Source organism: Girardinichthys multiradiatus, chromosome 11 (genome assembly GCF_021462225.1).
Source record: "Girardinichthys multiradiatus isolate DD_20200921_A chromosome 11, DD_fGirMul_XY1, whole genome shotgun sequence".
Taxonomy (NCBI): domain Eukaryota; kingdom Metazoa; phylum Chordata; class Actinopteri; order Cyprinodontiformes; family Goodeidae; genus Girardinichthys; species Girardinichthys multiradiatus.
This window is the reverse complement of record NC_061804.1, coordinates 21,852,294-21,877,533: the sequence shown is the minus strand read 5'-3', so window position 1 is coordinate 21,877,533 and position 25,240 is coordinate 21,852,294. Positions and strand designations below refer to the sequence as shown.

At 38.5% G+C, this 25,240-nt stretch overlaps 1 protein-coding gene across 4 annotated transcripts in view; it reads right to left on the bottom strand.

Moving 5' to 3' along the window:
• Positions 1-4,582: 4,582 nt before the first annotated feature.
• The window catches only part of LOC124876004 (serine/threonine-protein kinase DCLK1-like), an 89,882-nt gene continuing 69,224 nt past the window's right edge, over positions 4,583-25,240 (bottom strand). For 2 of the 4 annotated variants that reach the window (XM_047378465.1, XM_047378466.1), the window contains exons 6-10: positions 22,776-22,870; positions 12,480-12,561; positions 11,583-11,755; positions 11,180-11,299; positions 8,702-8,857 (exon numbers count right to left, since the gene is read on the bottom strand). In XM_047378465.1, the coding sequence (XP_047234421.1) occupies positions 8,702-8,857; positions 11,180-11,299; positions 11,583-11,755; positions 12,480-12,561; positions 22,776-22,870 (626 nt within the window). Of the gene's footprint in view, positions 4,779-5,962; positions 6,037-6,226; positions 6,341-6,440; positions 6,522-6,603; positions 6,701-7,102; positions 7,181-7,327; positions 7,462-8,701; positions 8,858-11,179; positions 11,300-11,582; positions 11,756-12,479; positions 12,562-16,546; positions 22,607-22,775; positions 22,871-25,240 lie in introns of those variants that run through there. The other 2 variants (XM_047378468.1, XM_047378467.1) reach the window with 2 other exon arrangements.

Genomic DNA, 25,240 nt, shown 5'->3' with positions numbered 1-25,240 from the left:
AGGTTCACTGAGAGACGGCCAAAAGTTAATATTTCAGTCATCACAGCAAAGCTACTTTAAGGAATCTAAAATTTAAAACATTTTTAAAGTTATGTTACAATTTTTTGTTTGCTACATAGTTCCATGTGTGTTCATTCACAGTTTTGATGCCTTCCATAAGATCTGTGTACAATGTAAATAGTCATAAACATAAAGAAAACCTTTAAATGAGAAAAACATTTGACCGGGAGTGTATGGCACAGTTGGTAGCACTGTTACCTTGCAGCAAGAATGTCCTGGGTTTGAATCCCAGCCTGGGGTCATTCTGCATTGGGTTTGCATGTTCTCCCTGTGCATGTGTGGGTTCCGTCCGGGTACTTTGGCTTCGTCCCACAGTCCAAATTACATGACTGTTAGGTTAATTGGTTTCTCTAAATTGCCCTTAGGATGGGTGTGTGCATGGTTATGTGTCTCTGTGTTGCCCTGTGATGGACTGGCAACCCATCCAGGGTGTACCCTGCCTCTCGCCTGTAGACTGCTGGAGACAAGCACCAGCTCCCCCAAAAGCTGGTATAGGAAAATGATGGATGGATATACACTCACCGGCCACTTTATTAGGTACACCGGTCCAGTTGCTCTTTAACCCAGATTTCTAATCAGCCAATCACATGGCAGCAACTCAATGCATTTAGGCATGTAGACATGGTCAAGACAATCTGCTGCAGTTCAAACCGAGCATCAGAATGGTGAAGAAAGGTGATTTAAGTGACTTTGAACGTGGCATGGTTGTTGGTGCCTGAGGGGCTTGTCTAAGTATTTCAAAAACGGCCGATCTACTGGAATTTTCACACACCACTATCTCTAGGGTTTACAGAGAATGGCTAAAAAATAGCAAATATCCAGTGAGTGGCAGTTCTGTGGGCGCAAATGCCTTGTTGATGCCAGAGGTCAGAGGAGAATGGCCAGACTGGTTCGAGCTGACAGAAAGGCAACAATAACTCAAATAACCACTCGTTACAACCAAGGCATGCAGAAGAGCATCTCTGAACGCACAACACGTCGAATCTTGAGGCGGATGGGCTACAGCAGCAGAAGACCACACCGGGTGCCACTTCTGTCAGCTAAGAACAGGAAACTGAGACAATTCACACAGGCTCACCAAAATTGGACAATAGAAGATTGGAAAAACGTTCCCTGGTCTGATGAGTCTCGATTTCTGCTGCGACATTTGGATGGTGGGGTCAGAATTTGGTGTCAACAACATGAAAACATGGATCCATCCTGCCTTGTATCAACGGTTCAGGTTGGTGGTGGTGTAATGGTGAGGGGGATATTTTCTTGGCACACTTTGGGCCCCTTAGTACCCATTGATCATCGTGTCAATGCCACAGCCTACCTGAGTATTGTTGCTGACCATGTTCATCCCATGGGTACACCACAGTGTACCCATCTTCTGATGGTTACTTCCAGCAGGATAACGTGCCATGTCATAAAGCACGAATCATCTCAGACTGGTTTCTTGAACATTACAATGAGTTCACTGGACTCAAATGACCTCCACAGTCACCAGATCTCAATCCAATAGAGCACCTTTGGGATGTGGTGGAACGAGAGATTCGCATCATGGGTCCAACCCGGTACTAGCAAGGTGTACCTAGTAAAGTGGCCGGTGAGTGTATATACTGTATATATGTATGTATGTATGCACTGCACCATCAACCACGAAAGTACTCTTTAGTCATCTAGCACTCTAAAAAACCTAAAAGAAAATGGACTTGAAAAAATATTAAGGAGACTAATCATGTTTATTCGAAGGGAGCTAATCTGTGTGATAACAATCAGGCTAAGTAACAGCAAAAAACACACGAAAAATATTTTTTTAGACATGATTTAATTATTACTGTTGTTTATTGATAGACCATTGATGAAGAGAGGTACAGGTATCAGTATTCAGGACAGACTGAATGCAGTGCAGCAGCAGTGAGAGCACTTTGGTTAACCGTGTGCCGGAGAGTGTGGGTTTCATCAGCACAACATATACTGCAGCACATTACCTTGTATATGTCATGATAGGAAGAAATTCAGAAACACAGACAAAAGACACAACTTTAGTGAAATCTGCAACAACATTAAAACTTTCAAAAACGTATGGTTTTGCATTTCTTCCTTCACATCAGTAACTAAAAATTAAAGCTACTCGCTGATTTTGCACACAGAAAGACATATTTGTCAGAACTGAATATGAAGCAAAAATAATAGTTTCTATTACTTTTTTTTCAAATGTAGAGTGGATTTATCTAAGTGGAACAACATCAGATAAAAATTCTACTTTTCTTCTTACGGTATTTGGTTTTTTTTCCATTTTGACCAGATGACACCTGGACTGGTATTTTTTTTTCTGCTTACTGACTGTCAAACATGAATCTTTTTGTTTCTTTTTTTTTTAGTTTCTTTTCAATTTTTTACAATTGTCATAGATTTACTACTAGTAAAGAAATATACTGTATTGTGAACTATCAAAATAAATAAAACTGTTCTTTACATAACATATAAACAATACTTCATCACTAAACAGTTTTTATTATAAGAATAGGCTACTGTATGTCTGTCATGCTTTCATCTAAATAAATGAAGTCATGAATGAGGTTTACAGAGCTTAAATAAGTCCTTCTTTGTCTTTTAACTGCTTTGCACGAGTGCTGCTGGTTTTCATCCATCCTGCCATTCTCTCTGTAATCCTGAAGTGTAAAAAGACTGCAATACCTTTGTGTAAATAGGTACCACATAATATTTCTCAGTAACTATTTAAGAAGCATTTGACCACAACAATGATACCTTTCTTTAAGGTTGGAATACAGATACATATCAGTAAAAATTAAAATATCAAAAAGCAAATTTATTTCATTGAATGAATTCAAAAGCTGAAAATCTTATATTATGCAGGTATATAAACAGAGAGGGATATATTTGAATAGTTTATTTCTGTTAATTTGAATGATTATTGATTACTGATGGCTTATAACTAATGAAAACCCCAAATCCTGGTTATCAGAAAAATCAGATTATTACATAAGATGAATAAAAATAGATTTTTAAAATGTTATTTTATGGGACCAGGCACTTGCCCATACAAAACAACCAACACCTGGTTTACTGACCATGTTATCACTGTGCTCGATTGGTCAGCAAACTTGCCTGACCTAAACATAATAAAGAATCTATGAGATATTGTCAAGAGAAAGATGAGAAACACCATACCCAACAATGCAGATGAACTGAAGGCCCCTTTTACAGCAACACCCCAGCAGACCCACAGGCTGATTGCCTGCATGCGTGCTCCACTGATCTAGTAATTTATACAAAAGGACCCCCTGCATCGAGTGCATATTCAGTACAGTAGTTACATGGACATACTTTTAGTAAGCTGTCAAAAAAGGCCATCTTTATTGGTCTCAGATATTATTCTGATTTTCTGTGACAGAATTTTTGGGTTTTCAGTCACCGTAAGCAACAATCATCAAAATTATCTGAAGTTAACACCTGAAATTAACACTCTTGTTGTTAATATTGAGTTTCACTTTTTGAATCAAGTTAATGAAATATATTAGCTTCTCAATGATATTCAAATTTGTTCAGAGGCAGCTGAACATTAATGAACTATAGCTGTGGTGTTGGTTAAAAATAAAGGTCAGGGCAGAGTGACTGTGTTAATGATCGTGTTAAGAAAAAGTAGTTCAGATGTCTGCTACAAGCATTTGGATGCTGCTGTATCTTCTGGTTTAAGATGTTGTGACTACATCAGGTAAATAGAAGTAAAAAGAAGTGATAAAATGCACCATTATCGCCTTTGTAAAATGCAAACCCAGTGTTAGGAGAAGGCCTTGTGGAGCAGAGGTGTAGCATGACTCTTTGAACTTCTTCACACATTTCCTCTTGTTGAAGTTCTGAATCCAGTGTTTATCAAGTCTACATCAGCCTACAATAACCTGACCAAGTTCTACTTCTACTTCAGTTTCCTTCATTTTCATTCCAACAAACTATTTAGGACAAGGACAACATTTTTTTTCCTCTGTGAAAAAGAGAAATGTGTATAAAAAATGCAGTAAATAAACCATGGTTAAATAAGGTTCAATAAAACATGAACATTGGTCATTGTTCTCATATTGCCATATTGAGTTGTTCCAGTGTGAGGAAGTTTCCATGTTTGGCCCGAATCATCACGGAAAGGCAAACAGTTCTTGCCCTTTCTTGCTCCTTGAGCTCAACATGTGCGCAGATGAGAGAATGTTAAAAATAAATAAAGTCCATTTTCTTCCTCCACCCCTCCATCGATCTCTCCTCTTAAATTGGATAGATGGATTCAGGGGATTTTAAAATTCTCTCTTAATTGTCTTTTCTCCACAGTTATCCATAATGACCTCACAATCTGTGGGGACATCTCCTTTTCCTCCTCCTCCTTCTCCTCTGTGCAGGAGGAGCTGGATGAGGATTTCCTCCTTGCTTCTCCTCCTCCCCCCTCCATCTAATCACTAGAAGGGCGAGCTGGGGGAGCAGACAGTGCTGACCGAGCTGATGGAGACATCATCGGAGTCCGACAGGGGGCTTGGATCCAAGGAGGGGTCGGAGCAAGTGTCAGGGGTTGGAGAGGGAGGGTCTGCAGTCAGGCCAGGCAGGCAACTGGGAGGCTCCAGCTGGCGTGTGTTTGCTGTCATTTTCTGGATCATCTGCAAAGGCGACGGCTTCACATTCGGGTGGCGTCCTCGTCTGAGAACCTGCCCCTCCTTATCAAGAGGGGTGGCCTGCCAAAGGAGAGCACAGGAGAATATCATGATCAGATCCAGCACATGTAATCCAGTAAGGAGGACAAAAGAGCTTTCCACATGCTTGTCAGGAAATACCTGACAAGAGGAATTACTAAAAGTAAAAATAGTCTACATAAGGTTTTGTGATTTCTCAAAAAGCTTTGGCTTTACCAGGGTTCCTACACATTTCTGCCATAATTCCATACCTTTCTAGACTCAATTTTTCAGTGCTGTCATTCTTTTTAGAGGCAATTTTTGAAAATGTAAATACAATAGTTCAGAACGTTTGCTAGGGCTTTAAATATGGAATCTACATTGACCAGAGAATAGAAGGAGGAGGTGATTAGTGGACAATTGGATGCACGGATAGATAGAAATCTAGACCTGAAAAACACTTAAATAAAATTCTCAACTTTTTCAGACCGTGTAGGAAACCCTGCATCACTCATTTCATTTCTGGAAAATGTGTATGTACATTTTGTCATTCGGAAGTCAATTATACACCAAAGTAATAAGAGATATAATTATATTATATTTGGTTCATCAAAGCTGATCGTTTTGTTGCTGAATTGCTCATGTGAGTCATCAATTCCTCTTGCCACTGGTGTCTCAACAAGCTATGAATCTCAAGGTCCTTCATATGTCAGTGAATAGGTCAGAAAACAAAAGCTAAGTAAATAAAGCTGAAAAGCAAGTCATGCTTTTAGAATAGTGGGCTGAGCTGGGCTGGAAGCAACACATCAAGCAATATTCATAAATACAGGAATAAAACCACAGGAATTCAAATACACAAACAGGGGAAAAAACATTTGTTTGAAAAGGCAGGATTCACAAAGAAGTTCTCTGAAAATCGCTGAAACACACATTTTATACTTTTTTTTAATCAAAGATGTAGCTTTGTTCCAAGAAACACTGGTAAAAAGTAACACAACATAGCAAAGTGTAGTTTAAGGAGGCATGAAATGTGTTGAGGGAAGGATGAAGGGGAAGAAGCAGAAAGCCTTGCACAAACACAAAATCATGCTGTAGACGCGGCACAGCAGCAGAAGCAGCCAACCAGCTGGGTATCACTCAACGATGGAAAGGACTTGGGGTCATCAATTTCACAGACACTATTTTAGCTTGTTTTGAATTCTGGCTACTTTGTGGCATTTTCACGTCTCCATGGAAACCTGGCGTACCTTATCCAGTACATAGCTGGGTGCTGGTAGAAATCCAATGACCCAGATCGCTGCATAGAAAAGCTGTCATCCAGCTGAACACAAAGAAAAACCAAACACCAGCACATGTGAGAAAATGTCACTCAGAAAGCTGGATCTGTCCACAGTCTTGGAGGTTATAAGTGAATAAAAGAAGAAAAGAATTGTCCTTTGCGTAAAACATTTTAACTGTGTGTAATAGCTGTTAAACCAGCTGAATAAGTGGATCTGCAGTTGAAAACTTACAGAAATGACTGACACCCCTGCATTGGTGTCATTGACCTTTGGCCCCGTGTTGAAGTGCTTCTTTATCTTTCCTGCTACAGACAGCTGGTGCTCGTTTTCACACAGACCCTCATTCTGCATTGAGGAAAAGATTAGCATGTCAGTGTGTCTGAAGAGAGAAAATACAGCTGAACAGAAGTCAGATGCTCCACCAACTCACAGACGCTGTACTTACAGTAACCCAAGGGTGCTCCAGCACCTGCAGGGCAGTGTATCTCTGGTCTACTTCCACCTCCAGCATGGACCGGATCAGATCCTGCAGAAACAAGCAGGTGAAGGTAAGCTTGTTTCTTTGTTAGCACATTGTCCTCTTCACAGTGCACACAGAGGATGCTTACCTTTGCTGTTTCTGACACATTGTCCCAGTATGGTAGAGGAAATTCCAGCTGCCCCATCAGTATCTGATCAAAAAGGGCTTCTTGATCCTCACTGCTCCTGCAAAGATGTTTATATTAAAAATCTGATATGAATAAAATAGTTATCTGATAAAGAATTTCCACAGATTGAATACGACTTCCAGCCTTTGGATATAAATACATCAAGTGGCAGAAAAACGTATTTGCAAAAACACAAAATAACCCTCAAAAATAAACATCTAAAAGCTCATCTAAAGTGAATATCTGGTTTGCCCACTCTAGGCTACTGTATTGGAATTATGACAATTTTGTATTCAGCCACCTTCTTCAAACTAAAAACACAAACAGTTGCCATTTTTTAGCAATTCAACTTCAGTACAAGATACATATTAATATTATTTCAGTTTTTTTTTGTATCAAAGCTACTTATTTAAACACTGATCTTATGAAGAACTTCTTGTGCAAGTAAATATAAGCTTACCCCCGAAAGGGTGGAAAACCACACAGTAGGATGTAGGTGATAACTCCAGCTGCCCAGATGTCCACCTTAAGGCCATACCTGTACAGTGATTAAGAAATAATTAGAGTTAGAAATGCTGCAGACTTGATGAGAAGATATAAATAAATTTTGCTCTGAAGCCGTCATCATACATGCACATGCACTGATTTATGTACACAGCCTCAACCTTGCATGTCCTGCTCTTACCCTGTCTCAGCAATGATTTCAGGTGCTACATATGTCGGGGTCCCACAGACGGTGTAGAGGGGTCCATCGACCACCGTCGCCAGCCCGAAGTCTCCTAGTTTCAGGCTTTTGCTGCCGTCTGCGTGTTCGTACACCTGAATACATATAAATTCACATTAAAATATCAGCCAGACTAATGTGTTCGGTGTTCTAAAGGGAAAGTTCAGGATTTTTCAGTGGGGTTCTATTAAAAGGTTATAAGCAGTTAATATATCTTTTCTGTGGTAGATACTCTGATTTTGTCTTTATTTAGTATAAATCCAAAGGAGACTTCTATCCCCTAAATACAATTATCAGTCTCAAAATGTCAATGCTATGCGAATCCTATTTTCACAAACTTTAGCCACCAATGGCTTTGTACTGAGAGTAGAACAGGTAAAGCAATACCAGACAGCGTAACTGCCCAATATCAAAACAAAGGAATGTAAAAAGCAAAACTGTTATCTTGGTTTAACTGGAGTTTTTTTTGGGTAGTATAAACAATTTACATGCTGCTCCTAACTGGGGCTCTTCGACCGAAGGGGTAAGCTGTAGCAGCTCATTGACCTATTTAAACTCTGCGGTGGGAGAAATCAAAGTAAACAGTGGAAAGAGCTGCTCAGTTGTCCTTTTTTATTTGTTTTAGGCAGATCAAAAATGAAACCAACACTAAAGTTTGTAATAAGGTGCTCACAATGTTTTAGTTATTTAGCTTCTTTTTTTTCCCCTGTGGCCTCTAATTGGTGCTGAAGCCGGACCTTGTTGAGGTAAAAGCAGAAATAACTGGCACTAAGATGGTGCCAGCACCAGTTTAGCACTGAAACCAGCTGGTTTCATACAGGAAGATCACTGGTGGTGCACATCTCCCTACTTCTATTTCCCATTTAATGTAATGTAAACATGACATCAGCTTAAAGATGAATAAAGCAGTGTTAATATGAAGTTCCTCTCAGACCATCAGTCAACTTCAGCCTGTGGATCCATTTAATCAGGAAAAATACTACATGCAGATACTAAGAGTGTTATCTATCTACTGATAACTTAAAAACTTTTAACAGAACCTCACTTCAAAAATCCTGAACCATCTCTTCAAAGCTGCTTTAAATAAATAAAGATAATATTTGATTGAAGTTTGAATCTGACCCAGCATTATTTGAAACATTTTTGGGTGAAAGAGGAACAGAATTTGGAGTATGACAAAATGACGAAAAAGAAGAATTTGAAGAAAGAAGAATTTGAACAGAAGGAAAAAGCACAAATGAGTGGTACTTCATCCTTCATTATAGGTAAGGAGCATGGACCAAGAGAAGAGCCAGGGCAGCATAGCTCACCAAGTTACTGTATATGTGAGATGTGTTAACTCACCAGCAGGTTTTCTGGTTTGATGTCTCTGTGCACGATGTTGAGGCTGTGGAGGTATTTAATGGCATTGGCCAGATTGTAGAGCATCCCGCTGGCATCTCTCTCTGTGTATCTGTTGGCAGAGGTGATGGCATCGAACAGATCTCCCCCCTGCGGACAAGTCATGCGAGTGATTAGGACTGGTACCATACTGTTGTGGGAAATTATTTGCCGTTTTCAGACTCGAACAGAAGTTGACTGATTCATTTCCAACTTTTTGCTGATCTTTTCTGCAGAAATTGTTTTTTTCCTTTCTGTTTAGTGGGCGGGGTGGGGGGATGGGGGTTGTGTGCCCTCATTTCTCTGAAATTTTCCATCCCCATGTCTTTAACATGTCCACTTTCTACTAATCCTTTCTAATAATTCCTCCTTTCTTCCTTTTTCTCAGGCTTTAGTTAGTCATGTTTTTTGTCTTTCCAAATCTCACCCTCTTCTTTTCTCTCCCGCTCTCTGAGTCTGTCTTTCTGTCTCTCTGAGTGAATTAAATGGAGCAGAGGACTAAAATAGGGCTGAGGTTTTCTGTCTTCCAGCACTGTCTCAGACTCTTCGTGGCTTGGGACAAAGTTACGCAGAAAAATGCCAGACATCCTGTCAGGGTTCGACCTCCACAGTGACAATTGTTAAAATAAGAGCTGGCAAATAACCCTCCTCAGTTGCAGAAGGCAATGTCTTGCAAAGGTATTCATAGCCCATAATCTCACAGACAAATACAAAGTAGTGCATAGATGTAAAATGGTAAAATGATAATAATCAATACTTTTTTTAATTAAACATCTGCTGGAAGGTTAATTTCCAACCCAGTCTCCAGTCTTTTGCCCCTTCTAACAGGTGTTCTTTCCAGGATTGCCCTGTTCTCATCCATCATCACAATAACTCTGAGCAGCTTTCCTGTGCCCGCTTAAGAAAAGCTTTCCAACAGAATGACACTGCCACTACCATGTATTACAGTGGTGATGGTGTGTTCCTGTGCAGTGTCAATTGTCCTCCATGCATAGTGTTTTGTATGTATTTGCATGTTTTTCCACATATTTAGTGTCCCTTACATGAGTTGTGGCCAATTCCAAACATAGTTTTTATGGCTTTCTTTCGTTATTGTTTAGTTTAAGAGATCTAAAAGGAACCCAGGGTAATTTCCAGGCAATCAAAGACCTGTCTCACACTTACTGAGGTTAATGGCCATTACCAAGATAACTATGACTAACAACAATGTTCTACTATGCATGGCATACCTGTTTAATATGTTTTTTTTTGCATCACTCCTCAGGGCTTGTGTGAGAATCTACTGATAATAGATGTCATTTTTGAAAAAAACTATATTTCTCCATGGGTTTAATTTGGCCAGACCCCTCCTTGGTCTGCCTGAAATCTTGTTCTGACTGCTCCCTTAATTCAAATTAAAATAACTAACCCAAAGCAGAAACAAACAAAAGAGCCCTGAAGAGATATGTAAATACTATCATCTTGTTTTGCACTCTTAGTGTTTCTTTCTCTCTCAGTCCCTGTCATCCTGCAGTGACTATGTTCCACCTCATTCATCCACAGCCTCCTCACCATCCTCCTCCTACTTTTGGACGTGGTAACACATACGCACATTTCTCCCACAGACTGGCTCCCATCTATATTCTGTAGTACTCCACACAACGGCATGAACAGATGGATCGCATTCCTGGCTCCTGAATAATGCACAAACATTTCTCGACTCAGAGAACAGGAGAGAGAATGAAGAATGCGAGCACAAGAGTGCCTGCTACCAAGGAGCGATTCTCTCCGTCTCATGCTGCGTGACTTCGTCATTCGTTACACTGCTTGATTGCTACGCCTCTGTCTGTCGTCATCTCTGCTGCTCTACTTGAGAGATTGATCATCAGCATCATGTGTAAATACCGGGCAACCCTGGAAGAAAACCTGTGAGAGGCTGGAATATACTTGAGACCATGGTAGAGGTTCACTTTCCAGAAGGAAAACGATCAGGCATACAACAAGAGCTATAATAGAATGGTTTACATCACAGCATATATATGTGCTAGAGTGGCCCAGCCAAAGTTCAGACCAACAATTAATTCAGAATATGTGTCTAAGCTTGAAAATCCGTGTTCACAGGTGCTCTCCATCCAGTCTGATTGAGCTTGAGCTATTTTGCAAAGACGAGTCAGACGAGCCAATTTCTAGATGTGCAAAGCTGGTAGGGACATGCTGGAAGATAAAACAAATGCTTGCCACATTTTCTGATTTTAAATAAAAAAATAATTAAAACCATGTTTACTCTCCCTTGCATTTCACAGTTATGCAGTAATTTGTGTTGACGTATTACACAGCATCCTAATTAATTCCACTGAGGTTTGTGGTTTAGCATTTCAAAATATAAAAATGTTCAAGGGTAAAGCTTTTACAAGGCACTGTTTGGACATCAATCATAATATGAAATAAACATACCTTGACCAGCTCCATGACCAGGTAGAGCTCATTATAAGTGTCCACCTCCTCGATTAGTAAAACAATATTTGGGTGCTTGACCCTGCGGAGGATGGCCACCTCGTTCTGTATCATATGTTCCTTGGAGCAAATAGAAGAGCATTTAACAATCAAAACACTTGCATTAACAAACATAGATACATTCAATCAAACAGGCTCAGCAAAAACAAAATGTGTGAAGCTTAACAACAAAAAACCTAAATTACAATTCATGCAAGATGCTTTTATGAGAACTTCTATTATCTGAGCAGCTGAACAGAATAAATCACAGTCCATCTAGCTCATTACAGTTTCTCTGCTTGACTGAACACAGTTTAAATTCAAAAGTTGCTTTGGGAGTCTCCTTCTGCAGGCATTTGTTTACCTTGCCTCTGCATTTGCCCTTGTTGATGATCTTCAGAGCGTACTCCCGTCCCGTGGAGAGCTCCACGCATTCCCGCACGACGGCAAAATTCCCGTCACCCAGCATCCGCCCCACCCTGTAGCGGTCTGATATGTAGGATGGCACAGCAGGAACTTCCTCTTGGAGAATCTCAGCTGCAGGGGGCGAGATGCAAAAGGTTTAAATCAGTTTGTAGACTCCAAAGTATGTACCACTTTACCTGACATTTAAAAATAACTGAAGGAGAGAATTTTGCTGATAGTTACAGAAGGATTTTTAATCTGAGCATTTAACTCTTTCAGCGTTTTCATTTAACTCCACACTCGCCTTTCTGTCACACTAACCCTCTGCACAGCTCTCTAAATGGTAATCAGTTCAAGTAAATTGAAAATTAAACATTAAAACCAACTTGTAAATTGAAATATAAATATGTTACATGGATGATCAGTTTGATATTCCCTTTAAATTAATTAAAAGCATTCTAGATGGTTTTTGGGGCTCTCTGAGTGAATAAACTCAAACATAAAAATGTCAGATTCATTTAAAGAACATTCATCCTATTTCAACAATGCAGTGTTTTTTTCTCTCCAGATGATGTAGCTTATAACTGACTAACCTTTTTAAATAATATACTACAGCATCAATATTTCAAAGTAAGGCACCAAAGAAGGGAAGAGGTAGTGAGAAAACTGTGTTGAGAACAGCATGTACAAATCAGAGGAACATAAAGAAGTCACAGGAAACGGTATCAAAGGTCACAAACGCTGACTTAGATATGCATGACATTTGGAAGTGTCAGACCTTTCCTCATTAACTTATTAAACTTTCTAACTTGTTAAATATTAGATTAAACAGTTTTGCAACATAAATGTTCCTCACCCTCAGGAATGATGCCATTAACGTCTTCTACTGGGCTAGAAACTTGTGCGGAAGACAGAGAGGTGGAAGAACCCTGTGAACTCTGCAAGGAGGGCGAGAGAAAGCAGAAAGAAGAGGGACGTAATTATTTCATTCTGTAAGATACTTTTAACTTCATCACATACTCTGCAGAATATAAAGCTACTAATTTACAATGGATAACTTGTCTTTTCCTTTGTAAAGTCTCCTGATTGCAGGTGTGCCTGTTGGAATGCAAAGCTACATGTCAGGTTGTTGTCATCCAAAGCACAATTAAAAAAGGCTAAAGCTCACAACAGAACAAGGATTTCATTAGGCATATCCAAGGTGTGTTCGCATTGGATGTGCATTTCCATCTAAATAACCTCCTTCGATCACTTACAGCCTCCTTCTGCTCCTCACTGCTGCTTTGCCACGTAGGTTTTGGCAAAAACAATAAATGAATAATCTACATGTATCTAAAAATAAAACATCATTATTTCCTCCAACATGTAACCTTCTTTCATGGAAGCAGCAGAACTACGGAGTGTGGGTCTAGTCAGGACTATAAATGAGACCCTTGCTGTGGTGCCAATCTCTTCAAACCAGGACAGTCTTGAGTTTCAGACTTTGATGTTTCTGGTTCTTTAGTATAAAGTATCTTTCAATAGTATTCAAACCCCTCATCAAATAAATAAGTGGTGGCTTTTGTTAGACATACACTTCACAAAATTATTTAAAAAATATTTGGCACAAAAAAGGATGACAGTCCATCCCAGAATGTGCAACAACGATGATAGTCGCAGGCTCTACCTTAACACTGCCTGCACTTTCACTTACTGCATATGGTGTAGGTTACGTCTGTGTTGTGTCAACCTGCGTTGTTTTTATAATTTTGTATTGTATGTGTTTTTATATGTTTTTACCTTAGTTTTTACATGTTTTTTGCCATTACAATAGTTACATGCCACCAAAATTATTTTTTAATATAATGACAAATTAACATGCTTATGTCCTAATCTCCAATGAACATCAGGAATTGGGAGAAATTAGACAATGCTTAACATGGAAGGAATCATATACATTTTAGGGTGGGATTAAATGCAGAGGAGGCTGCACGGTGGTGCACTTGGTAGCACTGTTGCCTTGCAGCAAGAAAGTCCTGGGTTCAATTCCCAGCCAGGGATCTTTCTGCATGGAGTTTGCATGTTCTCCCTGTGCATGCGTGGGTTCCCACTGGGTACTCTGGCTTCCTCCCACAGTCCAAAGACATGCCTGTTAGGTTAATTGGTCACTCTAAATTGCCCTTAGGTGTATGAATGAATGAGTGTGTGCATGGTTGTTTGTGTGTGGCCCTGCGATGGACTGGTGACCTGTCCAGGGTGTATCCAGCCTCTTGCCCATAGATTGCTGGAGATAGGCACCAGCTCTCCTGTGACCCACTATGGAATAAGCGGTAGAAAATGACTGATGGATGACTAAATGCAGAGGAGTTCCACACAGAGCACAGGAAAAAGTCTCCTGATTCAGCAAGCATGAAGTGTGAACTCAAACAAAGCTATAGACTTGTTTAAGGTGCATGCTAAACTTTTTTAGATGTGCCATCCATTGCAATGAACATTCCTGGTATTTTTTTAACCTTTATTTTTTGATATTAAGAAGAAAAAAAACTGTTGGATAGAAAAATTTTTGTTCAGCAGAAAAATAGACGCCTGAATGGTCTATAAATTATGCTGCTGATGTTGAACAGTACAGATCTTTTACTATGTCAAAACCTTTCAGATTTTCCCATGAAAAAAATATGATTGACACACTGTGAGGATCTTCACATTGGAAAAGGCCATTTTTTTCTGCCCTAATTCCTCGCCTGAGTTGCTGTCAGTGCATTTACTCATCTCTGCTGCTGTGACCTGAAAAGCACCTATCTGGATGTAGCTGTGAGTCACTCTAAAGTCAGATTTATGTAATGCTTGTGTTTGGTCGGGCACTCATTCCCAGAACAAGAAAACCCACTTAATACCCGATGGCCTTACGGTGCTTTCCATCTCCTCTTTCTGTTTTTGCATTTTTCCTCCTCCGTGTGTCCACTTTTGTTGTTGTGCCCTAATCGTACATCTATGCCCACCGTCTCATTTCTAACTCCTATCTCTCTCTCTCTCTCTTTTGCTTCCTGCCAGAGAGGGAAACAAAATACTGTTGCTATGGAGACTGCTCACAGAGAGGAGAACAGCAGCTTATGAAACTTCCAGCTAGGAGACAGAAAGCCTATATATGGCCATATCCTGTCTGCGGGCTGGGAGGTGAGCTCAACCTTCGATGAAAATGTTGCCTGTCTTTTCTGTGAGGATGCCGGTGAGACAGATGGAGCGACAGACAGAGTGAGACAGATAGGATGAGGAGTCTGTTCTGGGTGATATCAATCATGATTATATCATAAAACCCAGCGTTCTCCCTGCTGGCTCATTTTGTTATTTCTCGCTCTAGATCTCGCCACTCTTGTTTGAACTGAGTCACGGCGCTAAAAAAACACACACTTGGCAAAACCTTTCACATCATTTTTTGGAGATACGGCTTTTCAAATTTGCAGTAGAAACACTCCACAGCTGAAAACTGGTCAGTGGATAATAGCGAATTAAAGGACGCTGACTTTAACTGAGAAGCATAATCGCAGAAACAGATGTGTTGAGGCAGAAATAATGATCTTCTTTGTAGTGGTAAAGAAAGGCTGCCAGCTGTGGAGCTGAAGATTAAAAATGCAGTGAGCATTTACATAACCAACTTAGGGATGTTTCCAGCTTTGTCTTCCATGCTGTGGTCTGAATCTGATTAGGAGACATCCCGAAGCCTTCCTGCTCTCTGTGTCTCCGGTCTCAGAGAACCGAGGCTCTTTTTTCTCCACTGCTGGCTCTTGTCACTTCCAGTGCCAGACAATAATATTAGATGTGGGACTTAATGCTGTTTGTTTTTGGTGGAAAATTTTAATATGATTTAATGGAAACAGAGATGTGTGTCCCAGCGTGACTCTCTGGGTTTAAGAAGATTAGATTACTGGACTCGTTGTCTAGACAGACTTTACCTTTTGCTTTTTTCTGCTCTGCCACTAAGACAAAGTGAAGGATTCTTATCATAATTCTGACCTGCAATCTACAGAAACGTAATTATACGCATCTAAGAAAATAAAAAAAGAGAAAACTTTAGGTGCAACTTTTAAAGAAGGAAATCAACTTCTAACAGTAAACTATGAATATTACAATTAAAATCACACCTTGTGCATTTAAATATATACATCCAAGCTCCCCTTGAAATGCATTGCACTTAGCAATGTAGCTTTAGGATATAATCAGCATAGCTATAAGGTAAGGTTTGTTGTAAGGTTTTACACATTTTGGCATCATCATATTTTAGGATCATATCAAGAATACTTATACATCAATAAAAAACAGTTAGATCCAAACAGAAAAGCACAAGTAATTGTCTCTTCTCCCTTACTTAAATTTCTTGTTCTCTTGTTTTTCCCATTTTGAGATATGGCTAACAGAAACAGGGCTTTCCGTTATTCATATCCCAAAGAAACTGGAAGTCTGATTAAAAATTAAATATTTTAGACACTGATCAACAAAAAAATAAAATCTGAATTTATGCTCTATTTTATATGAAATGTTATAGAAGCAAAAGAAGTGTACCATCTATGATTTTGCAAAAAAAACTATCATTTCTTAACATAACATTGTTTTTTTTACTTCACTGAATAGAAGTACTCAAATTAAACGTTGGAGGTTTCTAAAATAATTAGTGTGAGATTTATGCAACTGCTACTAAAGATACATTTAGTCTAAGGTTTTCTCGTATTTTTCAATGGATTCTCATAAATATGGAGGAAGCTTTGGTTATTTTTGTCACTTTGTAAACAAAAACATATAAATGTGGAGAAATGTGTCCAATCTGACGAGATAAAAACTGCTCTGGGGATTGCAGAGCTATCTGGCTATATTGGGCTGTTTACAAAAAGTAAATTGTAATCATGGACAGAAATAATGAACATCAGGAGCACAAGAAGAAAGACCACAAAATGAAAATGAAAATGAAACAACAAATTTAATGACACAAACAAATGAAAATTAATACATTCAGAAAAAAAGAAAACACAAAACAGGAACAAATGGCCCAAGAAGAGCTGGGAGCCTCACTTGACAATAATTACATCATGAATGTAACTTATCCCAGAAAATGTTAGGAATGCAAATATTCAGAATCTCTTTGCAGAAAGAGTCCTTTTTAGAAGTATTGATAATATCATAAATATTTCAATTAATTTAACAAGAAATGTTATTAATAAAATTTTCAAAAAGACAAATCTAAAATGACTGGAATAGGTTCATGGGGTGCAACCTATCTCATTAAGAAAAATCTAAACTAATTAATGACAATAACGAATGGAAAACAGGAAATACAGTACAATACAACAAGAAGATTAAGAACAAAAATCATCATATTCAAATGGGTGAATGAGACCCTGTTACAAGGTTCGATGGACAACTTCTTCTTCATCTCACATTGCATTTAATGATACATCACTCAACACAAAAATATGAGTGATTAGGATAAGAGATGGAGCATGCAACTCAATGGAAATTGGATATGAATGACTAAAGACTGCTTGCCCAATGAGGCATGTATAGACAATGGATGGATGGATGGATGACTAGAGTGAAAGAATGTTATAGGTGACATCATATGGATGACAGTCAGCTCATCCAGACATCTACCTGACTTCGTTACAGCTTCTGCAGCATAGACCTTCTGTTTTATTCACCTCCAATCTGTCACTGTCTTTTTTTTTCTTTAATAATTTATCTCTCCACTTTGTATTTTTCACAGAGCCGTGACCTTGTCGGCTTGTTTCATTCATCTACATCCGCCTCAGATTGCAAAGCTCAGCGAGGGAGCCTGTGTGGCTAAACGCACCGGCACGTTTAAAGGTAAATATGAAAGAAAAGTAGACCGCTCTGAGAGGCAAATGGCCTTGAAGGGACAATGAGAAGTTTAAACAGAAAGAAGGGAACAGGGAAGGGGGTGGGTGACTTTGTGGATGCAAACCACTCTTTTAAGTTTCGGCTGCCAGTATATAGAAATATGTCACGTTGTGCACAGAATGTGTAAATCAGACGGCAAGCGCATCATGCTCGTCTGCCACCAGAGCACAAATGACGATTTTATGCATAAATATGCTTCTTCTGAATCCTGCGCGGTTTCCTTGAGGATGTATGTGTATCGTTGCAACTACAGTTTTGCATGCATGAAAATTAAAGGAAAAAAGCAACTGTGCCTGTTTATTTTGCTCGAGGAAAATAGGTTTTAGTTAACAGAGCAGTGTGGGCAACCTAATTCAGACAGCAAAATCTACAGATTTCAGAAAGGTGAAATTTTAAAGTGAAGGACAGGGCTGAAACTAGATGGCTGCCTATGGAATTCTGTTTTAAAATCTTTATTTAATAACTTCAACCTAATATGTTTAGCTTTTTGTAAGAGATGCCACAAGAAATTGTCTGGTGGCTGTAACTGGTTAATTTTCAGCTTTATTGGTCAGAAACTGAAAAATCTGATATTTTTCCGATTAGTGAATGCACCATACATATCAGCAACAAAATTGCATTAACAACACTCTTCGGTGTGGATACTGTTATTGAGTAGGGCTGCAAAAATCATCAGAAAATTTCTAGAAACTGACCGAGGGATGTTTGGCTTGAGAGATGTTCCAAACTGGCAACTTCAATTGACAATGTATTAAAAGTAACTGGAAACTGTGGGTAATTTAAAGAAATTGTATCATATTTAATCATTTTGTTTAGTCATGGCCAGACATCCATGAGATATTTGCAAGTTAGTCATTAATGCTAGACATCATCAACCATTACTGTACTTTATTCAGTCAACAGCCTCATATGTGTAGTGTCTGGGGTTCTAGAAATCCTCTGTGCACATGATGAAGGATTCAGGTAGAGGGGCCTGGCTGCAATACCCCTACATTAACAGGGTGTATTCTGCTTGTGACTGATGAATAGCATAGGTATACTCAAGTGAATTTACAAAAACTCAGGATTATGTGAAAAATAAATTTCCCCCAACTTTGTGTTCATTTTAGGGACCACCTTCAGTATTTCAAATTCCAGGTTTGTTTCCAGTGATTCACATGTATTCCTGTTAATTCTTATGAATTCCTCTTAATTCCCAAGAATTTTTTCCAGCTTTGAAAACTAGATTCCCCATATTTTGCAACCCTAATACTGAGAGAAGAAGGGAGGTATTTAAAATTTAGGTCAGAGAAAGCACAAAAAGTGTAAGAAGCTATTTAGAAAAAACTATATTTCTCCAACGTGTTTAAGGTTCAACCACAGTGAGAGAGCAAGATTTTCAGCAGATAACCAAAAGACTGAACGGCAAAGCTGCTCTTTTTTCCCCTTTAGAGCTTTTAACATCTGGCTGTCATGCAACATGCTGTATATGGAAATGTTGCCAGCTTTTTGGAAATCTCAGAGTCAGATTAGGATCTCACATATTTTATTTAAATCATTAATGTAAGTTGCTCAACTCTGATTGTTTTGTTTTTGTTTTACAGTAGTGGTACAATCTTGATTTTCTACCTCAGAAAGGTTAGAAAAACATTGTGAATGCTGTTCATATATTTCCTACATACAGTTCTTAAAGATAAATCAGAAATCAGCTAAAACAGGCATGTTGAGTACAAAGCTTTACAAAAATTGCAGATTGGAATTGGTCTCAAAATTCTGATCGGTTCACCTTAATGTATATGTTTAAACCAAAAGTGACAAGAATGTTAGAGTATATGTGCATAATGCGTTGAACCTGGTGCCTACTTTTTTCCAGTTCTCCTGTGGAAGAAACAGTGGAATACAGTTTCACCCTTGCAAATGAGCCCAGGGCCGGGAGAATGGCAGTGAGTGAGGGAGTGAGAATAGCTGCAACTAAAACTGCCACAGGGGAGAGAAGGAATCTCTACCAGAAAAGTAAGGCGCACAGGAGAGAATTATAACATAATATTGCTGAAGAGTGTGAAGCTGCAGAGAGGAGAGGAGAGATAATGGGCTAAAGCGGCTTCCACTCCTCCTTCTAGTCAAGCTATTGCTGGCTCAGTATAAAGTGTTTGAGGCCCAGAATAATCTCTTTTTATGAAATAGGCTATCAAATATGATGTGATGAAGAATTTAACAGTTGTTTTCAGTGAAAAGTGCAAAAAAGCTCATTTATAAAGCAAAAAAAGTAGTGTGATTAAATTAGGTAAGAAAATGTGTGTTCTACTGTTGTTTTCTTATTAAATGAGTCCAGTACACCATCACATCTCAGAATGAGCTGTTTGCCTGAGTAATAAGATGGTAGCTTACTTATAAAGTCTCCACAAACATACAAGTAAAGTTGAAAACTGACACTTTACTTATGTGCAGTTTGAAAGAAAATATTTTTTTCTCTTTGCTGTATTTATTTACAGTTAAGCAAAGATCATTCTTTTACATAAAATAGAGAAATCCAAAACCCACAGTTCCTTGTAAAATATGTATATGAGAAACACTTGTTATGTACAAGCCAACATTTGTGAAAACACGAAATGGTAACCTTTTACTGTGACGAATGGAGTGCTCTGACAACTGACAACATACTTCCCACAATTTCTCGCTAAAACTGTGGAATATCATCTGTGGGGAAACAAAAAGACTTTTGCAGTTGTCTAAATTAGGAGAGCTCTGCTTGTTTTTTAGTGAGTTTCCTAATGTTAATGTAATGCATGCACTTGCCTGCCTGTTTTTTTTTATGTCAACCTAGTTCCAGACGAATGCATGAGCTCGGCTGCTTGGTTCTCAGTAGCTGCAGCCCAAATCTGTTCCCGCAGCCCCGGCCAACCTCTGTATTGCATGATAATAACTGTACCACTCAAGGATACAACTTGTTTTATCGAATCGCTTATCAAATGTTGCACAAAACTGAACCTACGATTTTTTTAGTCTTTGTTTTCCATTCATGGAAATCTCCTTAAGTGCTCATCTATGGGTATATAAATTATTTATGTGAATGCACTATTAAAACAATCTGGAGAAACTTTAAAAAAAAAAAATCATGATACATTATTACACCCATGTGCCTCATGAAATAACTACAGTCAGGTGCTTTTTTATGTGCTGTCATTATAAGCTGTTTGTGAGGTGTCAAGGTAACCCAATCATGTTATGGCAGCTAGGGTTTATTGAATAAAAATGAAAAAAATCAAAAAGATTCAGCAGTTTGGATATAATTCAGGTTGTAAAAAACACAATAAGTCACGATGTGAAAACTAAAGGAGGACCACCTATTGCTCTCATCACAGTAAGACTGCTTTGTAACATTAACTACAGTTGGCAAGCTACAAGCCGATCAGATAGCCCTACTCATTAATCAGCTAAAGTTAGCTTATTATGCAGCAAGTCTTAGTCAGAAAAGGGCAGAACAGAGACAGAAAAAGAAACATTCAGTATAATACACAATTTAGGGTATATATCAAAATTTAAAAACTATATGACATGGATAATAATAATAATCAAATAATTGAAATTTTACATTATTTTAACAGTAATGGTATATTTCTAACTTTTTCTGTTTTAAATAAAGCAGTTAGATTATGCTGTACTTTTTTCACTCAAAAATCACACCTGCATACCAGGGGCTGCCGAACAAACAGCCAACCAAGATGGCCGCAAGTCACACAACAACCAGTTAAAAAAGAAAAAACAACTGTGTCAGGTGATTCAACTTTTGGATAGTTTAGCAGTCATGGTGTAACAACAACACTGTGTTGAACTCCTGCCGAGAAATCATCCTGACCTCTTTACTTTTTCTTTCTTTTGAACATACAGCTGACAATCCTGCGCATTATCAGCACCTATTAGGCTGAAGAATAAACTGCCAACCAGCTAGTCTCAGTCTGCATAAATACGAATGCTGAAAAGATGTAATTGGCTTGCCCTGGCAGAGTTTAAAACGTATTTCAATTTTTGTGACTTGAAGAAAGACTCCTTAAGAAAAAAAAACTGAGAATTTTAAATAGTGAGCTTTGATGAAAACAAATGATCTGGATGTAACGTAAAGCCATCAGAGCAGAACCAATACCGCATTAAGATAACATTTAATATATATCCAAAAATCCCTTGAGCTTCAATCAAGACAGCAACAAATACAAAACTTAATTTGGTTGGAATTTTGTTTTATCAAATTTACAACATAAAGTAAAGGCCTGGAGTAACCAGTAGCCTTATTGCTTGTGGAAAACTATATTAGCTTAATTCATACAGCTGAAACCTGCAAGAAATTGTAAGCTGCTCAAACAAATATCTTTAAGAGTTGCTGTGCAATAAAAAAAAAAACATCTGATTGCCATTGAAGGAGGATATAAAAGCACACCATCATCACTGTAGTACCAAAACTCTCATCTTAACACATGCACACTTAAATTAAAGCTTCAGCTTGCAACATCTGGCCCATGAAATCAGAAGCTGCAATTCCAGGTATTTTTTTGATTCAAACTTTTTCCATTTGAGTTGCATGTTCTTTCTCTGCACAGTAACTATAAGTTGTGATCATAATACTATCGCATCTCATCCCCTCTTTAGGAAGTGTTTCGGGCAAATGTTTTAATCAGTAAAACAAATCTTCACAAACATTTGAAATAATTACCTCTTACTAGTATAAAGATTCGTTCTAAATCCTTTGCACGGGCGTACAGACAAAGTGACACTATATCCTCACGTCTCATTTTCAGATCAGATGCTGCACAAACTGCTGACTCATAAATCCAGAGATAACTAAAAGCAAGTGCTGGTGCCGTGCGATGCGGCGCTAACACTTGCTGATAGAGGAACAAAGAGCAACGCGCCAGCATATGTGCAAATGCAATGGATGTGTTTTTCCAGCTAATAACACGTGTCCAAACGTTAGCCTTCAGAACTTCCATGAGCCGCACTGGATGAGATCAAAGCTCCACTCCCAACCCTGATCTTAGGTGTTAAAAGGGGATGTGCTGGTTTCTTCATTTTCAAGTTACTCTAAGATGAAGTTGGCCTATGCTCAGTCACAGCTTTGTCCTTTTCCTGAGAACATAGAAGGAGTGTGTTACAGACTTAAAAGCCTCTAAAATCTACCGACCGATTGTGTGTGAAAGCTTATGTATGTGTGTGTGTGTGTGTGTGTGTGTGTGTGTGTGTGTGTGTGTGTGTGTGTGTGTTTATATATATATGTCCCTGTGTAATCTAGTCTTACCCGGCGTCGGCTGAGGCTGCCCGGGCTGGTCGGGGAGGGGCTGGGAGATTTTCCCGAATGTGGAGTGGACAGCTGACTGGCCGGTGTCCCATTCACTGGAGGGGGAGAAAAACGAGAGAAAAGTGGAACAGACTGGAGATAAGAGGGCAAAGACTGGGCTAGAAAAACATTTGAAAGTGGACTGATGCTTTTTTGGACTCTTAAAGCAGCCCACACTTCCGCCCTCAGCATATCCATGCACATGAATGAGACAGAGTAGGAGGAGGAGGAGTGAGGGAGCATAAAAAGGAAACAACTAAATCCCTTTTACGCTTCTTTCGCTTATTTTGTATTTTGGTAGATTTCTTTAGCCATGGCACAAAACATTTTGCTCAAACTATTTGCATTTATGGCTTCAGGTAAGCAAAGATTGTCCTCATTTTTGACTGCTAGCTCAGTGCACATGCGACCTCAGCACAGTCTCTTTTTCCAACTGCAGCACAGCGCAAAAAAAATCCAGTGGCATCATGTCATTAAACAAAAAAAAACAAAAACAATCAACGTTTCACCTGGATCCACCAGTCAGGCAAAAGAAGCCTGATGGCATAGTTTTTAGCATTGGCACAGCATTTCATATAGAGCTGCACAATAACAGTACAAACTAACATGCAGTATCGTAATCTCGAAGCATTGCTTGAATTCAATATTTGGTTGACTACTATGCTACAAGTGCTAGCACTCAGACTTAACATACACTTGTTGTAGATCCTAAATAACAGGTTGCTAAAGTTTACAGAGAAAAGTGTGAAGATTGGCATGGTGAGAAAACTGTGGGTTATTGATAATCAATATAGTCAATGCATTTTTTTCCTCCATGTGCGTGTGCCACCCCCTGGCAGGATGATGCTCCTGGCAGTTAGCCATTTTACCTACGACAAAAACTGCCACTGCCTATAAGTACAGCTTTTTTTGTCTGCCTGTTTGTAAGAAGGCCATACTGTCAAAAGCATTTTAATTCTCCGTTTTTTTGTTTTCACAAACACAAAATGTGTTTTAAAGTTACTAAATAATCTGGTTCTGGTTAGATCTAAACATTTTAGAATTTAAAATAGTGACTACCAAATGCAATCCAGACCTATTAACAAATTGTGAAATAGCCCCGTAGGTTAGCACTGACAACAGATGTGAACTTTAGGGTCATTAGCAGCCAACGTTAGCAATGGTAATAATATCATTGTGGTTTCAGGTTTTTCTAGTATGGAAACTACCCTGCATATTAAAATGTCACTTTATTTCTTGTCAAAGTTAATTCTGCCTTGAAGCATTATTTGGTTGCTGGTTCCAGGTGACTTCCTTTGATGAAATAATAATAAGCTATAATTATGAACCTGGATATAAAGGTGTGCCTTAAGCTTGATACCCTATGCATCATTTTTTGAGACTTATATAGAAGTGAGAGAGGAAGTAGTTATTGACTTTACCTGTTGTATTGATAACTCACTGCTGTAACAGTAAGTTATAGTAATGACAGGATATGGATGATTTGCAAGCACAGCGAAAACATTCCTAATGTTAGCCCCTAAATTACATTAAAGTAATCATCTTATTTGGAGTTATTTATCACAACTTAAACACAATTCTTTTTTTTTTTTTTATTGCAATTTATGGAAACTTTACTCTTTATCTAAAAACACAAAAAAGGGACAATTTAGGTGCATTTTGATGTTAGGACCTCCTTACAATTTAACAAGCAAGAAAAACTGTAACTACATACAACGGCGGTCTTGATGTTGATAACATGGCTGACCCCCCAGGGCGCCCAAATGGCATTTCTATTGAAGTTGCTATGTGATTCATAGTTTCTGCTTCAACACCAAACTGAAGTGCTACACATTGGGACCATAATGTCTTTTGTCCATTAACTATCATCTTTTGGCACCTTTAACACATAGTGGAAGAGATTAATAGACCCTAGCCTTGGATAGTTTTATTAGAAGTGCTAACGCTCCTGAACAAAAAAGCATTGCGCCGCGCCAACCTGATGCTGTGGGTGATTTGATAGAAAATGATGTTGCTAAATGTATATGTTAATTTCATTCTATTTATTTGTTTGTGTTTAAAGACTCTGATTTGTATTTGATAATCTTTAGTTCATAGTATAAAATATTTAAAGTGAACTATAATATTCCACAGGGAAAACAAATTCTTTAAAACAGAGGTCAGTACTGTTCGAATTGCCATGAAAAATACACTCATTTTAACTAATTCCTAGTGGAACCTTTTCTTTTTTTTTACTAAAGGAATAGGCGTCATGCATGACCTGTCTTTAAAATGCAGTTCAAAACAAATTTTTAAAAAACAGTTTGTATATGTGAATACACAAACAAGAGCATTTCCAAAAGTTTTTTTTAAAACACAGAACACCTTTAATTGATAAAAGCACAAATATTGGGGACAGAAGGAGGCTCTCCCCCAGGGCACCATTC